Raw genomic sequence first — 18602 nt, forward strand, 5'->3', positions numbered from 1 at the left:
CACACACACACACACACACACACACACACAAATCCTACTTTGTCTGCTTTGTGCTGTTAGACTAAGCAGAAACAAAGGTGCAGGTAAGACAGAGGGTCCCTGGGAACTGTCTCTCAACACACACGTGCTTGCTTGCAAGTACACACACTCTCACACACTCAGTCACACACACTCTCACACACTCAGTCACACACAGACACGCGGCAGGTCCCGGGGAGCCTGACTGTCAATATCAAGTAGAGCGAACAGCTCCCACAATGCCTCAGCACGCCCCAGCCGCAGGACCCAGTGGGCTCAGCTGACACACACCCACGTACGTGTGGAAGCTGCAGACTTATACACAACCTCGTGCACACACAGAGTTCAGGAGCGTCGTTTGCAACCTTGGAAATGGAAACACTGGCCTGTATCACTCTGCTGGATCACACCAAGAGCTTTTATACATTTGACTTTTCTGTGCGTAGCTGGCTCCTCCTCTTTTGCAGACACCGTTATTTTTATGGAAACGTGCCCTCTCACTGTTTCTCACCTTAGGAGCAGGTGAAACCTCGGCCTTCTTTCCTGCTGCGCTGGTTTCAGGACTGATCTCCGGATGATCCGTCTGGACGTGGTTCTCCAAGTCCTCCAGGCTTTCAAACTTCACCCCGCACTCTGGACACCTCAGCCCAGCCGCGGCCTTCTCCGCGTCCCCGGGCGTGACGGCTCCTCCCTGGCTGGGACTCTGGCCGTTCGTGCCCCTGATGTGATTTGAGCATTTGATTTGTTTTAGCTGATTTCAGTGATTCTAACTGATGCTAAACAAAAAGGATTTCTTCACTAACTTTGGTAGTTTTAGGAAGTATCTGTGCAGCTTGTGACAGCTGGAGCAGAAAATCTGAATAAACTGGGCAGGTTTTTGAAAGATATTTCAAATATTCATATACTTTTCATAAGAAATGCACCCAATAAACATGTGCCGAGTTACCCTGTGCCAGGCAAAGCTTCCAAACGGAGAGGCATTCATTCTTGACTTTAGTCATTATTCTTTCCCACAGAGGGCTGAGTCATGCTGCAGCCCTGTTCACAGCATTGCTGCCTACCTGCTCATGCAACCAGCACAGAGGCCGTAAGGCAGGCCGTTGACATCCAGCTTCACCAGCTCGCCTTTGTTCTTGAACTCCTTGAGGCAGAAGGCGCACTTATACAGCTTGTGCTGCTGCAGCTGCCCATTAGGGGACGAAGAGGCAGAGCCGTTTCCTCCAGCTAGTCCTCCATTCCCGCCTCCGACCGCAGCTCCTCCCAGCGCCGCGCCCGAGGAGATCTTCTGCATGTGGAAGGTGCCGTGGATTTTCAGCTCTAGCGTGGAGGTGACCGTCTGCATGCAGACGACGCAGCGGAAGCCGGTGAGGGAGTTGCGAAGGTCGGGGTGCATCTGGCAATGCTCTATGAACTCCTCTTCGCTCTGCAAGGGCATCTTACAGATTCGACAGGTTCCCGTGTCCAAGCTTTTACTGTGGGTCACCTGAAGAGAGGGAGCACAGACGATTAACACGACCGTGACCAGTTACAAGACACGGCGTTGCTTTTTTCAGTAACGAGTAACCTAACTAATCACCATTCCTATCGTTACAACGCCGTTACCGTTACTAACAAGAAAACTGAAGCTGTGTTCAGTTTATCTTATATCAGCTGCAAAGAAGAAGCTGTAAGTAACCCTTTTTTGAAGAAGTAACTAGTAACTGTAATGAATTACTTTTTCAAAGTAACTTGCCCAACACTGACCGTGACACATCAAAACACCTCAGACGAAGAAGTCACTTTGATAAAAGCTCAACATCAGCATCACTGATAAGTGACGAAGGCTGCGTAACAAATCGCCTCTCTGAGGAGTATCGAGCTCTAAATTCAAAGCAGCCAAAGACGAGTCAGGATCCAAATCTAGGCGCAGAAAGAGAAAACGGCAAAAACGTCGCACACGCAGAAACGTGTCTGCACCGCTGCACCTGCTGCTCAGTGGAAAGTACTTGTCACAAGTCTGAAGTACCTTGTGCTCGGTGAGGGTCAGCAGAGAGGGGAAACGCTCGCCACAGATGGGACACATGTAGTGTTTGGCGGGGCCGCGGTGCGTCTGAGCGTGCTCACGAAGCCCGTTCTCAGAGAAGAAGGTTCGGGAGCACACGTTGCACTTGTGGTTTCCTTTGATGAAGTCCGCCTTCTTCTTTCGAGAACCTGTTGTACAAAATTAAGACGCATAATCACAAATACGATAACAACACAGAGGACTCGCTTCCTGACGATGACAGAGTACGACAGCATCGTTACCGGCGTCGTCTTCTCCCGGCCGGATGTTGTGGTCACGCAGTCGGTGGTTCTGCAGCAGGGACTCCATGGTGTAGGCAGCGCCGCAGATATCGCAGGCGTACATGGGCTCTGAATTATCCAGCTCCTCCTCTCCTCCGCTCGCCTCGTGGCTGTTGGCTGCATCTCCCCCCTGGCTCGACCCTCCTCCCACCGCTGCGCTCTTCAGCAGCATGTTCTGCAAGTCGGCTTGCTCGGCAGCTGCAACCGTCGCTCTCTCCACGCTTCCTGCTCCTCCGTTGCCACTTCCTCCTCCTCCTCGCTTGGAGGTCTGCGCCAAACCGTTAGGCGTCCCGTTCTGGCTCCCGCTGCTCCCGGTGCCGCCTCCATTGCCGGTGATGTTGCTGCCATCGAAGACGCAGTGCTTTTCTCTCAGGTGTCTCTCCAGCAGTGAGATGGCGTGGAAAGCTTTGCCGCAGAAGCGGCACGTGAACTTCTTGCTGTGCGTGGTGATGTGACACTGGAGCTCCACTTCTGTTCCAAAGCTCTCCCCGCAGAAGATGCACTTCCGGGGCTTGAGTCCTGTCAGTCAAAGATCAAGTTATCGTGAAGATGAATCCGTGGCACAGGAACGGGAAATATCAGACATTCTTTTCACATCGTAATCGTGTATTTGTTAAACGTAACGCGGCACAGCTGGACAGTACCTGCACCGAGACCTCCCGGGAGGCCCGACCTTTGGCCCAGATGGTTATGTTTAACGTGCAGCTGAAGATCCGTCTCCTTCCTAAAGTCCCAGGCACAAGCTGTGCAGCGAAACAGCTTCTTCTCGTTGCTGTGCTTCACTGCCAAATGCACCTGGATGTGAGGCCAGAGAAACAAACTCTTGAGCAGATAAACTTTGCATCTTTCGGGATTCGTGTCTGCAAAAGGTCACACTCAACAACGAGCCACGTGTCGTTTACCTGTATAGACACCTTGGAGTCAAAGACCTCCTGGCAGAGAGTGCAGTGGTACAAGACAAACGTGTGCATGTCGAGCAGGTGTTTCTGCAGGTCGTCCACCGACGAGAACTGTTTGTCGCAGCTCTCGCACACATACTGGGTGGACGTGGTGGTGTAGTGTACCGTCAGGTGTTGGAGCAACGCCTCCTGTGACTCAAAGTCCTCCTTGTTGCACTGGGGGCAGGACTGGCGCCTCAGCAACATCTCCAGGTGCGACTTGAGGTGGGCCTGGAAACCCTCAAAACTAGCAAACCGCAGATCGCACTGGTTGCAGGGATAATCTCCGTTGCTCCCCATGGATGGAGTGGAGTCCCCCCCGAGCCTGTGGCGTTTCGGGGAGGAGATCTCGACGTCCGACGAGGCGGGGCTCAGGTCTGCGACTTTGGCTTGCCGCTTGTTGTTGGCCAGCGGGATGTTCTTGTGGTTCTCCTTTATGTGCTTGGTGAGCTTGAGGAGTGAGCCGAAGATAGGAGAGTTGGTGCAGTAAGGGCAGGAGTAAACCTGTGCGTGGATAATAACTCTTTACTTTTTTTAAAGATTATGATGCAATACGCCGAGTCGTCACACAGCGACAGACAAAAGTCATTTCAACCACTGCGAGCTCACAGATAGAATCACGTCAGTGTGTTAATGAGTTATAAACGCTGGCTAACAGCTACTCGAAGTGTCTTTGTAGTGTGAACAGTGTGTCAAACAGCAGCATGTTTCAGTGTTTCCACTGTGAACTGTTAAAAAGTCTCAGTCCGACTAACAAACGACACGATACAGGAACTGAATAACCAACGAGGAGGGCGAGCTGCGTTTCTTCTTCTTACTGGTTACACTTAACAGATTTTACAGTTTCTCCTCACCTCCATGAAGGACTGAGATCCAGCCTGAAGTATGGGAGACTCGAGTTTGGCCACCGCTCCACCTGATGCACTTCCTCCACCTGTTGCGGAGGTGCAGTGTGTCTGCTGAATGTGCTCCGTCAGCGAGGACTCTGTCAGGAAACCCATTGAGCACTGGTTGCAGAAGAAGGCATGGTTCCCTTCTAGGATGGAGAAGCTCACTTTAATCGTTGCAGCAACAACAGTCACAGGAAATGATGACACTGTACTTAACACCATGTAACCGACAAGCAGCTCACAGCTGACCTGATGCAGTTCATGCTTAACCCTTTAAGACCTCCCATAGAACCAAGTCCGCCAGAGCTTATATTATATGTTTACATGCTGTGGAGCCATTTTTGGGAGCATTTAAAGTTGCTATACATCAATACAACCATTATAGCCCAGATTTTAATAATATGTCTGCATTAAGTGCATAGTAATTACATAAATTGCAAAAAACTACAAAAAAATTGAAAATCGTTTTTGTTTTTTAACATATATTTCTAGTTAGAGAAATTTAAGAGGCTTATCCCTCAAAACTGTAAATACAAAAAAGTTGCACAAAATAGTTTCCCACCACAGGAAATTTATTTTGAGTGTCTTCATAGTTTTATTTTTGAAATACACCAATTTTTATACACTGCAGGAAAAACGAAAATAAATATTATAAAAAAGCAGCACATGCATCAAAATAAACTATTTCCAGCAGTGCAATATGAGTCCTCAGCATCCCAGAAACGACACAGAAAGTCATAAAGTCAAACATAACTTTTAAAAGCACCAGTACAGGCTCACGAGGCCCTGATGGTAAAAAACTACATTTCCGTGAGAATGACGTCACTTCCGGTTTCGGGCAGGTCATGGTGGACATGCAATAGTTCGCGCTGACGTCTATTCCAATGTAGGAAGTGTTATGAACAGCTGATTGGATGGCAAAGCGTGTTTCTGGAATATTGTGTTTTTGTTGCTGCAAGTGCTTTTTATGCAGTTTTTGCAAAGCTTTATGTGGAAGGAAACTGTGACCAAGGACAAGCTGATGGCATAAGATGTAAGTACAACTCCTCCGGTTTCACATGCAAAAAAAATTATTGCGCTAGCTTACGTGGTTGCAGTGCTACCAGGATTTAAAAATAGTTACGCAAAACAGAGCGTGCTGCTCTGACCGGCTCTAAAGGGTTAAACACACCTAGTGTGGTGGATCCTGCCATGATGCCACCGGGCAGGCAGTGGGAAACCCTGATGTGCTCTTGCAGAGAGTTGATGTCCCCGAACATGTCGGGACAGTAGTTGCAGTGGAACGCCGTGACGTTGGTGAACTGCAGCAGAGGAAAAGCCGCCGCCGCCGCACCCACCGTTCCTCCGCTCGCACGGTGAGCTTTGCGCACGTGCTCGTTGAGGTTGTAGAGCGTCGGCAGAGTTTCCAAGCAGAGCTGACACGTGTGGCTCTGTTGCGGCTTATCTGCATGGATGGTCTTCAAGTGGATCTCCAGCACTGCCAGACTGTGGAAGTCTCTCTTTGAGCAGTAAGGGCAAGAGTACGTCACTTTACCCCAGGATCCTCCCCCGCCTGCACAGACACAAAGGGTACTTTAGTGAGACTAACTGGTAACTGTGCAGTTACTTTGCAGATAAGTGGCTAACGCACCTCCGCCTTGATGGCCCAGGTTTATCCCCACGTCCTCGCCGGTATCGCCGCCTCTCCTGCGGCTGCGTTCGCTGCCCTGGCTGTGCTTTAGTGTGGAGTCGGGGGTGGAGCCTCTCTCCAGGCTGGCGCTGGAGTCTGGAGTGGCTGAGCTCATTGAGGCGACGCTGCCCAGCGCTGGGTCGGGACTGGCAGCGCTGTGATTAGACGAATCGGGCTGGCGATGGCTGTCTAGGTGGCAGTACACGTCCTCGACGGAGGGGAACTGCTCCGAGCAGACCGGGCATCTGTGGACACAGAAAAGGCCAGAGGTGAGTAATGGTTATCAAAGTGGTGAGCGGAGAAGATTGAGAGGTAAAGCTCTGCAGTACTTGTGTTTGCGGTTAGCGTGCTGCGTTTCAATATGCGTGAGGAGCGAAGCCTCGTCAAGAAAGATCTCAGGACAGTGGATGCACTGCAGGTCGGCCCGGTCCGACAGCTGGGGGTGTCTGGTCAGGACGTGTTTTTCCAGCTCGTCGGTCTGACTGAACGTCTCCTCGCAGTAATCGCACATGTACAGGTCCTGCTCCAGGTCGCCGTCTCCTCCCGCTCCCTTCTTACCTCCATCTCTCTCGCTCCTCAGAGCGAGATGCTCTCTGTTCTTACGGTGAGCCTGCGGAGTCACAGACATTCAGACGCGAGGACGCACGTGCAGGAACAATACTCGCATGCAGTCGTGCAGTGCACCTCATGGTCAGTGCCACAGGTAACACTTACCTGCATGTGGCTCTGCAGCGACGAGGTGGAGGAAAAGCCACGCTTGCACACACTGCACTTAAACGGTTTGCTGGAGCTGGGCGGGGCATTGAAACAAGAATCAGCACCGATTCTGAGCGCTTTATTGTGCTGACAGGTTCAGAAGCAGTTACCTGTGCGTCTTCAGGTGGATCTTTAGGTGATCAGAGCGAGAGAAAGCAGCCTCACACTCCTGACAGCTGTACTTCTTATCTCCTAAATCATTGAAAGGCAAAAGCTTCACTGATGATGTTAAAGCAGAAACTAGACCTACAGTTTTCCTTCCTCTCTGCTTCATCGAATAACAACTTCACAAACATCATAGTTTGTAGTTCTCAGACAATCCTGACATGTAGGATTAAAAACAGGGATAGAAGACGTGCCGGAGAACTGAAACGCTGGCCAGCAGCTCGTCTCAGGCGAGATGTTCGGACGTACCTGTGTGGAGCTTGACGTGGCGGTCTCGGCTCCGCTTGTGTTTAAACAGACGGCTGCAGAAGGTGCACTTGAAAGGCAGCTTGTCGCTGTGGATCTGCTCGTGTCGCTTCAAGTAGCTCAGGCGGCTGAGAGAGACCAGCGACAACGTTTATTGTGTGTTATTGCAGCAACACTTACAATGAATTAACAAAAGCACCGTGTCAAAGTAACTGGATGTATCAGACATCTACGAACCGTCTTTACAAAGCGTTGGTTGGAAAAGGACGCTAGCGAGGACAGAGTGGGTAATACAGAGGATGATGATGATGATGATGACGGTGTGTGCGTGACAGCTGTTCTTAAAATGGTTCTTGACTCAGTCCCCCGAGAGGTGAGTGAGAAACGTATTCACCTCACTCCCTTTACTGTTTGCCTTAGTGGTCCGTGTGTTACCATGGCGATACTGAGAATGCGCGCTGATTTTCATAAGCATGGAGATGCATCTGAACGTGTTACTGTTTCCTTCTACTACCTGCAGACGTTTCCGAAGCCAAACATCTGAACGTGGTACCTGAAGGACTTGTCACAGAACTGGCACGGGTACGGCAGGCCCGCTCCTCCCTCCTCCTCGCCGCCAGTGGCCATGCCAAGGTCACAGCAGCCATCGGGTATCTGCGAAGGCGATGCCACATCCTTACTGGAGGGCGAGGAAGGCACCCAGGATAAACCTGCTGGGTCATCATCACCGTCTGAGACAGGGAGACACAGAAAGTTTACAAGGAGTAACTGCGTCCTCCTTTTTTAAAATCACAGCTGCAGATCAGCGAGTAAAAACTAACCCCGTCAGAAACAGCGGGGAAACAACACTTTCACCTTTCTTGGAAGGCAAAAGGGGGAGAAAAAGTCTGCGGAAGGTAAAAACATACAAATACAAAGACGAAAACAGGAGGATGGAACGAAACTGAAGGTGGAGAGAGAACCAGAGCCGCTCGGGCATCAGCAACATCTAAATAGAAAGCTCCAAGAACTACGTATCCCCGAAGGAGCCCAGAAATAAGGACAGAGTGTATTTTCTCTCCCTTCGTTCTCCCTCGTTCCCTCCTTCTCCTCGCCTCCCTCCTCCCCCGTACCTCCGTCTGTCCCCGAGGACCATAGATCCGCCTCATCATATTTTCATTAGGGCCTTGGCAGATTGAAACGTCGCAAAAGCGATTAGATGATGTGGAGAGCAGAGCGGAAAGATGGCGATATTCACTCCCTTTATCTGTCATACATAGGAGATTATGCACTGCTCTTTTCCTGTTTTCCTCCCTCTCTCTCCTTCTTTCTCCCTCCTGTGCAGTCTGGCACAGAGGCGACAAAAAGGCCACGACTCCTTTAATAGACACTTCAGAATGGATTTGAGGCGACAAAAGAGAGGGCTGAATAATGCTTGATATTGTTCTGTTTCTCTTTGTGCGCTCTGCGACGGAGCACAGCGTGGCTATTTAGCATTTGCCTGAAAAATGTAAAGGAGCGAGGAGATCAGAGAGGAAAGGAGACGTTGTTGTCTTTGCTTTTATCTGACGGCTTTATCAACTGGGCCAGCAACCAATCACAGAGAAGACATTTGTGCCAAGATTCACTACGAGCGCAATATTTCTGCAGCCCGACGCCCTGTGTGCGTTACACAAGTTTGATCGTTTTAGAAATCTCTCCCAGCACACACACATGCACGCACGCACATGCACGCACGCACATGCACACACGCACATGTGCACACCCACACCCGCACACACACCTGCACACGCACCCACATGCACGCACGCACATGTGCACACCCACATGCGCACGCACACGCACCGACCATCTACAATGTGTGTGTGGCGGCTCTGCTGTGGATTGTGTCTCACTGAGAGGGAGTGGAAACAGTGTGATGAATCGACCGTGGGGTAAATGTCGGCACGGCGATGAGCAAATAGGATTCTGTGAGACTTAGATTCTGGGATTACTTAGTGTGACAGATTCATGAGTGGGAGAGTCTCCAAATGGAGCAGAACCAGTATAATGGACTGAGTGGAACTCACGGTCTCATGATGGGGGGCAAAACCCCCAATAACTGCTACTGTGACAAAAAAGTTCTTCATGTGTCACTGAAGTTCAGCCTCCACGGACATCAACAGACAACCGTATTTAAGGCTCTGCTGTCACTCCACAGGACACAGGACTCAGAACGCTTACTGACACAGCTCCCGCACGCCGTCTCACTCATTCTCTGTCAAACACGACTCGGGTGGAGATAAAGAAAAGGAGTGAGTGTGTGCTCGCCACTCAGTGGTTGGAAAAACAAACCGAAGCTTACAGACGTGTGAGAAAGTGGCAAAAAGGAAGTAAATAACCCTCAGCCACCCCTTCAAAAGAAAAGTCTGTGTGGACGCACGCTGGTCATTAAAGGCATGTATGAGTCAGTCAGTGGTAACGCTTCTGAGGTGGGAAAGTGGCTGAACAGAGACAGGAGGGGAGATTGCACCGCGGAGATTTAGTTCGAGCAAGAGGGTGAAATCACTTTTTGAGGGGGGGTGTCGAGAAAGAAGGGGAGGAGAGATTAGCGTCATTAAAGAGCCCTAATCCTCTGACTAGCGTGGCTGGCGCTAAAATGGAGGATCACACGGCTTTTTAACGGCGCCTTTGTCAGTGGGCCACGAGGGGACCTGGCAAGACAAGGCCGCGTGGCAAACTGGGAGAAACTGGAGGACGGGGAGGGGGGGCGAAGAAAATTTCAATGAAAAGTTAAATTAGAGAAGAAACCTCGAGAGGAGGCGAGATGAGGAGGACGGATGGGGTGGGGGGAGTAGAGAAAGTGTTGAAGGAGAAAAAATAAGAGAAACAGGCGGACGCCGACACACGCTGTTCCTGCCCCCGTCTCCTCCTCCTCCTCTCTGTTCTTCTCTGGCGAATGAAAACGAACGAGCGGAGCGACCACGGGGCCCCAACCGCTCCGCTCCGCTTTATCTCTCACTCTGCAGTCTTCTCCTTTCCCATCCATTCCCTCTATTCTTCCTCCCTCCCTCTGTCCTCAGCAGTCCCTCTCCTCTTCCGTCTTCATCTCTCTTCCACTCCCTCCCTCCGTCACCTTTCATGTTGTTACTCATTATAGCACTGACATCTCTCCCTCTGTCCCTCCATCTCTCCCACCGTTCCTCCCCTACTGGTGTTGGCCTTCACCCCCGTGTCTCGGCCTGGACGGGACCGAGGGAGAGAAGGCGGGGGAGGATGTTCCAGATGGACGGACTCTGAACTCCAAAAGAGAGAGAAAAGATGGTGGGATGAAAGAGGAGACGAAAACGAGGAGAGGAGAGGACCTATGGGTGTGCACTAAAAGATGGAAAAGAGCAGACAGAAAGTTAACGGACCGCCCGAGTCTACCTGAAATGACAGACGAGCGCACAAACAGACACATGCAAACAACACACCCACACTCCCCGCGTGTCTCTCTAATAGGCTAGACAGCGCGGCAACGTGTGGAGGACGCAGCCTCGGTGAAACGCTGTAATGAAGAGACACACACGCTGATCGACTTTATGTTCCTGCCTCCCCCATCCAAAATCAGCAAGTTTGTCATAACTGTCACACACACAGAGAAATCTGATCAAAGCCGCAAAATCTAAATTTAAAAGAAACTTTGGAGACGTCGAGGTCTTCGTATGCAACGATTAGAGCTGCCGATAATTACTGGAAACCCTAAAAATAAAAACCAGTAGGTACATCTGAAATATCGCATGTGTGGCTGCGGTGCAGCGACTGATGAAATGAGTCAATGAGCTGACAGCCAAGAACAACTCGGGTTCATTTAGTTAGCCCCGGATAACGATGTCGGCTAAATGCCTGAAATGGAAATACAATCCATGTACGTCACGCTTTCGCTCTTTTATACGTCTTTGATGTTTGAATCAAAGACGCTCAGCTGGTAGCAGCAAAAGGCTTTCAGGTCCCAAGGCTGCTACGAAAGCTGAAACTGCCTAAGATACTGAAGTGATATTATCAATGAATAAAAAAGTCATCTGTTAGGTTAACCTCCCAATTAGCTGTCAGAATAAAATATTATTCAAATAAAAAAAGCATAAATTGGAGTGAAGGACACCAGTGAGCTGGTATGGTCGAATATTCTCTTTAATTCTAATTTTGCATGAGTGGATGAGAGAAAGTCGGACAGGGCTGCTATTCCAAGCATCCCAGGTACAGACTTGTTCTCCCCCTCTCTTCCTTACAGCCCAGTTCCTCCCAGTCCAACTCTCCACTCCACCTTTGAGGCTGGCCATCAGCCCAGACCTGCACCTTTACCCCACAAGACCCCCGCTGACCTTATCCCTCCATCCCTCTCTCCCTCTTCATCCCGCCTCCATCCGCTCCCTAGGCCCCCTCCGATGGCCCCAGGCTGCCCCAGGCGTGCACACACACACTCACCACAGGGGGCAGAAAAACAACTTCCACCCTTGGCTCACTCTGGGCAGCCCAGCACACACTCATTCTGGCTCTGACCATCTCACATATGCACACAAACACAATTAAAGCCCGACTCAAAATCCCACACTGAAGTAAGTTTGATGAGAAACGTGTCATCATTCGTGCTGCACCCTTCGTTCACGTGAACAACATCCTGCAGCTTAAAATAACAGCATCGTCTCAGACCCATGCTGAAAATCATTTCGACGGGCCGCAGCATACACCCGACGATTACATTTCACTAATAAATTGCACAATTTGTGTGTTTTGCTCCGAAAAAGCAGGCTTGATCGCATTTACTGAGGGAGGCTGCTTATTACTTTGTTTGGCTGTGATGTTGGACGTGGAGTCGCAGTCGTGCCTTGACAGTAACGTACGAGCCTTAACGTGCAGCAATAATCGGACGCTTTGTCCCACATGCTGCACTAGCCAATCGGCACAGCCAAACAAGACAATAGAAGAAAGATCCCTACCTGGCTCTGTGATTAGCATGCGAGTTGACATGGCAACCAGTCAGCTGTGCTTAGCTTACCGGTTGCCATGCATCGAGATTTGCACAGTAGGACTTTTACTTTGACCAGTCAGATTGTTGGAGTGAAACTAACAATGCTTCGTCTTATTTTCATAACCAGCGAGTACCGCAGATAAAATCATGACCAGCTTCTGACTCTTTCTCTTGAACATGAGCATGCACCCCCCCCCACACACACACACGTTTAACTGGTGAAGCGGTTTACACATATGCGGACCCGGCTGCATCCCTGGCCTACGCTCCGAGGACCCACAGTCCTCTGCTGCTGTCCTCGCAGCTCACACGGGACGCAGTCTGTCGGGAAAAACGCACACAAACGGATACGCAAACGAGCTACAGCGAGGACACACAGAGAGGACGATGCGGCAGTCTGTCCGGCGCTCGAGCCCGCGAGAACACGATGGATGGACACGCACAGAAACACATGCATTCACACGCTCTAAGCAGGCAGCGGGGACCCTCACCTCCTGCCCTGGGAATGGGTCCGGCTGCTTTGGACACTTTTGGGCGCCAACTGCTCCATATGGGCAGTGTGTGTTTGTGTGTGTGTGCAAGTGTGTTTGAGGGCAGAAGGTTAGGGGCAGGGGGCTAAGGATGGGGGTGGGTGGACAGCGGGCTGGCAGATGACAAGTTTGCCCCGAGTATACAGCATAAAAAACGCTACACAAATATCAAATAGTGCATTACACACACACACAGAGCAGCTCAACAATCTAAGACAAGGTCAGTGCGGGTCATACAAACAAATACTGAAATGCACATAAAGAAGTATGTGAGGATTAACGCGCTCAGCTCTGTGGTTCAGCTGCTGAATGAGCTTTCAAAATGTATGCGAGCGCATTTTAGGGGCTATCAGAGTAACAACCTGTGACATTACTGCCATCGATACAACCACGCCAAGCTCAGCAGCGCCACAGATACAGCATGCTTGGAAACATCGTCTTTGATGGCAATCAAGAAGCCAATAAAGTGATGGAAAAAAGCCGCGTACATAAAGAGGTACACGCAACGTCTGGTCTGTCTCTCCCACGCAGCATGTGGCAGAGGAGGTCTCACATCTGCTTCCTCTTAACCACACTTCCCTCTTTTTTTGTATCCTCTCCATCTTCAGACTCCTTCTCCTTTAATCTCACCGTGCCCCGTTTCCCTTTGCATATTTACTTCATCAACTCTCAGTCGAAAACGCCGAGCGAGGCACCTAAACCGGGAGAGTCGGCGGCTGCGTTCCCCGTGCGGCGAGCTCCTCGTCCCTCCGTCCATCTCGTCTGCTGTTTGTTCACTCAGAAATGAGAACCAGCTGTCAGGCAGAGTGTTAGACAAACAACAACACCGTGCCAACGCACACATACACAACATATGCACGTGTTTTCATGAAGACACACACACACACACAGAGTGGTGTGATCCCATTGTGTGCATGCCGGCGGCCATATCATCTATTTATAAGAATGAGGTTTGGTGGACTGGCAGACCGCTCACTAACCTAGAAACACATTCACCTGAGTCACACACACACACACACACACACACACACACACACACACACACACACACACACAGGCTCTTGGACATTTACTGAAACACCCACATAACTGCAATAATACACACAGTTATACGAGGAGCCAAGTTATATTTCAAAGCATTGTTAGTGTTGCCTTGTGAATAATAACGGATAATTAGTGTTTAGTGAGAACCACACACAGGATCATGTGTGCATTCATCATTTTAAACAAACTGCATCTGCTATAAATGGATGTGACTGATGTATCAACAACACACACACACACACACACACACACACACACACACACACACACACACACACACACACACACACACACACACAGGCTCCCACATTCGCCTACGCGTACGTGGGACCTATAAATAACTGATGCAGGCAGCTGGAGCTTGCCGTTGAAAACTCAAACACAGTTACACACATAGACTCAGGTAAACAAACACACTCATCTCTCTATATGTAACACAAATACACATGCACACAGTGTTTACAAGCCTCTCCATCTAGAGCAAAGTAACTGAGGCTTCCAAGTGAGGGATCAGAGGAGAGAGCAGGAAAAATGAGGGATAAAGAGACAGAGAGGCTCCTGACGTCCCGGGGGGGCAACAGTAGAGGGGGGGTGGTCTTGTGCCCAGGGGAAACCCGAGAGCAAGCTGTGAGAGGCGGGTACTGCCAGCCCAGCACTCCCCTTCTGGAAAATGGGATCCTGGACAGCCCCCTACTCGCAACTCTTAAACCCCCCCATGAGAGACGCACACACACACACACTGAAGAGGAGTCCCCGAGGGAGGAGCAGAGCAGAGCAGAACACCTGGACCTGCCATTACTGACACACTCAGGGATTAGTGGCACAGACGGCAGGAGAAACAGAGAATACACACTGGGACAGACACGTACACGACCGAGTGATGTGCATAAATATGCACAAACACATGCAGCCAACGACTAAAGACGAGCAAACCAAAACAACAAAGACAACTGAGCAGACATTAACTGCAACGTGTTTTATGTGACTGTTTTCACCCACCCGGACGTCCTGATTGTGATTCTGACCAAATGATTACAGCATCTCTGCTTCAAACAGGGAGACACTGTTTGCTGCTACAGCTACACATGTTTCTTTTCCAACTATTTATTTATGAGTGACTTATGTATGTATGTATGTATGTATATATATGTATATATTGTACTATTCTTAGTTAGTGTATTGTCTGTCTTGTCTTAATGTTGGTTTAAAATGGAGCACTGTAACAAAAAATAATTTCCCCCAGGGATCAATAAAGTATTCTGATTCTGATTCTGATTCTGATAAAAAGGTACCGAGAGAGGCAACGCAAGCTTCTCACCCTAAGACATCTAATCTCATGTGTTTCATTCAGAGCTGGTGTAGATGAGGCCTGACAGCAGTCGCCAACATGACCCACCTCTCTCTGATATGTGTAGAATACGTGGGCGCACACAGAAATACAGCTGGTCGCCTCATCTCTGTGGTTTCACCTGAACAGAGCGCGAGTGCTGGAGAATAATTACTCGTCTATTAAACCTCTCTGTCCCTCGAGAAAGAGAAGACGACAAGCTGAGGGTCGAGGACGAGCAGAAGGGAGGAAAAAGGTGACACGGGGGGTGGGGGGGCACCAGGAGGCAGACACACAACAGAGAGACTGATCCTTAAAATACTCAAAAGTCATTGATTCATGTGATATTTAAACTAGTTAACTTTTCTCTGACAACGAACAGACTACAAACACAAACTGTACCAACATTCTTTATATTCGACGTGCAGATGTGGTTTTACAGAGATCAGAAAGGATGAAGCCAGGATAAAGGTTCAGAGCGGTGGTGAAGAAGCTCTCAGAACAAACGTCCAGAAAAGAGGCTCCTGTGTGAATTAACGACCACACGCTGGCTGCAACAAAAAGCAGCGCTCAGACACACACGGAGGCACGCACACACAGAAGGTAGTGTTGGGAAAGAAAGTGTGTGTGTGAGTGAGAGAGAGTGAGGTGTGTAAATGTGTGTGTGAATTGGTGACATGAAACAGATCAAAGGGGGGGAGAGGTCAGCAGGGCAAAGTCGGGGAAAGACAGAAAGACGGAGGCCGGGGGGTCCCGTAATTACAACCTACATCCGCCAAGCTGAGCCGTGCGCGCTGCGTGCGTGCGTGCGCGCTGCGTGCGCGCTGCGTACGTGCGCGCTGCGTGCGCGCTGCGTGTGTGTGTGCGCGCTGCGTGCGTGTGTGCGCGCTGCGTGTGTGCGTGCAAGCGTGGCTGTGGAATGAAGGAGGGTTTTGAGGGTAAATTGCTCTCTTCCACACACACCTCTCTACTTTCTGGCGCACACACAGACACACAAAACTGCACAAACCCTGAGATATGCAAACACTTTGAAGAACAGATACAAACATCGTTTCACAAAAAGCTTTGCGATCACAAAGGTGAAGGTCGTGAAAGGAGGAGTCATGTGGTATAAAACATAAGTACACGTGCATGTGGCTGCTCATAGGAGAAAATGGGATGTGCACACACACACACGCACGTGCGCGCACACACACAGTGGGTGGGAGTGTCTGTGGTGAAGGGGTGCAGATCAATGGAGACCACTGACTGGTTGGTCTCCGCAGCAGAAAAGCAGATCGCTCTGGGACCCAAACTATTGTACAGCACCACACACACACACACACACACACACACACACACACACACACACACATGCACACGCACAGCTATAGACCTGCAGCTGAACATTTGCACATGGACACACAGGCACAGCAAAGTCAAACATGAGCACACATTCTTTTCCTGTCTCCCTCTCCCTCACACACACACACACACACACACACACACACACACACACTGCCAATTTATGTAATTACTTCGGACTTAATGCAGACATATTATTAAAATTTGGGCTATAACAGTTGCATTGATATATAGCAACTTGAAATGCTCACACAAATGGCACTACAGCATGTAAAAATATAATCTGGCAGACTTGGTTCTATGGTAGGTCTTAAAGGGTTAAATAGCCTGTGGCAAATGTATTAGTGTTGTCTTCTCACTATACATACTCTTAACTTTATGCAAGAGAAACTAAAAAAAAGATATTTTTGGCAAAGAAACTCCGTCTTGTGGTTTTGCGACATGGTGCTGCTTTACGTGCACCTGGATTTGCGATATGCTTTACGGTAACTCAAAACGATGGACGTGCGACAGGTTGCAGTTTCATGCCCGGACATGCAACAGGCAGAGACAGGCAGCCCAAGAAGAAGCACTTTTACCGAAAAGAGGGGGTACGTCTGTGATTTGGTTACATTTTGGGTTCAACAGCACCAACACGGAGCAGAAGACGCCCATTTGCAAGCTATGCTATAAAACTATTCCAGCACCCGATGGCAACACAACAAATCTCTTCTATCACCTACAGAAGGTCCAGGAAAAAGAATACTCAAGAATCCAGAAAATCCGAGCTAAACCAAGTTGTGGAACGACGGGAGCAAGTTGGGAAAGAAAAACTATACCAGCTGAAGATGCAGCAGCCTTTCACACGAGGCCCTTATGAGAAAACGTCCCAGCGCCATAAACAAATCACAGGCGCCGTCTCGCGTTGCATTTGTAAAGGCATGGCCCTGTTTATGTAGTTGAGAAGGACAGCTTTCGTGACCTCGTCAAAGTCCTTGATCCGAGGTACGTTATGCCCGGTCGTAAGCACTTCAGTAAAGTCGAGTTGCCTCGCTTATACGACGCATGGCGGCCAAAGTAGAGCAGGATGTTTGCAGTGTCGTGCATTAAGCCTTGGCTGCTGACCTGTGGACGAGCAGAGATACGCAGCCCTGCATGAGCGTAACCATCCGCTTCATTAACGAAGACGCTGCGCTCGCTGTTTACAGACTGCGGACTTTCCAGATGACTGCAGGTCAGGTGGTATATCGTGATATATATCGTTATCGTGATATAAAATAATTCATATCATGATAAATATTTTTCCCATATCGCCCAGCACTACACCCTTCTTTTGTTTCCAGTAACTGTAATTATGTGACTGATTATATGGCTGTAATAATCACACGTCCTTGGGATTTCTTTGATTTTTCTATGTGCTAAATCATGCTGAAAACAGCTGATCAGAGCTGATTTACACACTGCAGTTTTAGCTGTGTGCCACCGTGTACCAGTACTGCTCCGAGTACCGCTCTGTTACTCACTTTTGCATCTCACATACTCAGTTTTTCCCATTAAATCTGTTCCATTAGTGAAATATGTGTTTTTTCTCTCTTCTTTTTTGACGTAATAAAAGCCCCACCAGCCCTTAATTATGCATATTTTAGTAATACAATCCAAGTTAACGGTTCAAACATTAGTACATAATAAAACTCCCGAGGCTTTGCTTTTAATTTAATTCGTTCGTTTAAATTAATTTTTGGGGCATGCTTGTGCTTTTAGCTTGCTGCTCTGCAGAGGGGAGGGGGTGGAAACGAGAGAGAGTGAGAGAAAGGAGTGAGAGGGGGCGAGAACGTCGACATCAGGGTTTGCTCAGGGAGATCAATCTGTTACAGGTGTTTGTGCTGGATGGAGGCGCTGGCTGATGCATGATGGGAAAGGAGTTTACTAACCAACTGAACGCAGATGAAATTTTATCAGCTGTGTTTAAATGTTTGCATCGAACAAAACAACCGTCACAGAAATGAAGGAATGCCGAGTGACAGCGAGAAAGGACGGGCTGGTTGTGAGGAGCTGGAGACGAATCACGGAGGAGCGGGAGGAATACAGGGGCTGGGATAGAGGTGGGCATACAAGGGGCCCCCTCGAAAGGCATGAGAGCACAATGAAGCCCAGTCAGTCAAAGGGCCAGTTCCATTTCTCTGCTCTCACCACTCTATTAGACTGTGTGTGTGTGTGTGTGTGTGTGTGTGTGTGTGTGAATTATTTTTCTCTTCTATTTGTTTTTATTTGTTGTGTGTGATCTTTATGTACTGCTCTTTTACTCATCTCTATGTAGTGTGTGTGCGAATCATGACTGTGTGTGTAACATGCTGGTGTGGCTGCGTACCTGGTCGTCGTGTGGCCTGACGTGTAGCCCCATGTAT

At 49.4% G+C, this 18602-nt stretch overlaps 1 protein-coding gene across 2 annotated transcripts in view; it reads right to left on the reverse strand.

Annotated features, from left to right (window-relative positions):
- The window catches only part of znf423 (zinc finger protein 423), a 135351-nt gene that overhangs the window by 58002 nt on the left and 58747 nt on the right, over positions 1-18602 (reverse strand). For both annotated transcript variants that reach the window (XM_005945069.2, XM_005945070.2), the window contains exons 4-17: positions 7558-7735; positions 7008-7132; positions 6704-6785; positions 6552-6627; positions 6167-6447; positions 5799-6082; positions 5340-5720; positions 4133-4314; positions 3243-3782; positions 2985-3135; positions 2302-2859; positions 2024-2208; positions 1080-1501; positions 530-737 (exon numbers count right to left, since the gene is read on the reverse strand). In XM_005945069.2, coding sequence (XP_005945131.1) covers positions 530-737; positions 1080-1501; positions 2024-2208; positions 2302-2859; positions 2985-3135; positions 3243-3782; positions 4133-4314; positions 5340-5720; positions 5799-6082; positions 6167-6447; positions 6552-6627; positions 6704-6785; positions 7008-7132; positions 7558-7735 — 3653 coding nt within the window. The remainder of the gene's footprint in view (positions 1-529; positions 738-1079; positions 1502-2023; positions 2209-2301; positions 2860-2984; positions 3136-3242; positions 3783-4132; positions 4315-5339; positions 5721-5798; positions 6083-6166; positions 6448-6551; positions 6628-6703; positions 6786-7007; positions 7133-7557; positions 7736-18602) is intronic.

Source organism: Haplochromis burtoni, unplaced genomic scaffold (assembly GCF_018398535.1).
Source record: "Haplochromis burtoni strain Fernald_Lab_line unplaced genomic scaffold, NCSU_Asbu1 Contig_433, whole genome shotgun sequence".
Classification (NCBI taxonomy): domain Eukaryota; kingdom Metazoa; phylum Chordata; class Actinopteri; order Cichliformes; family Cichlidae; genus Haplochromis; species Haplochromis burtoni.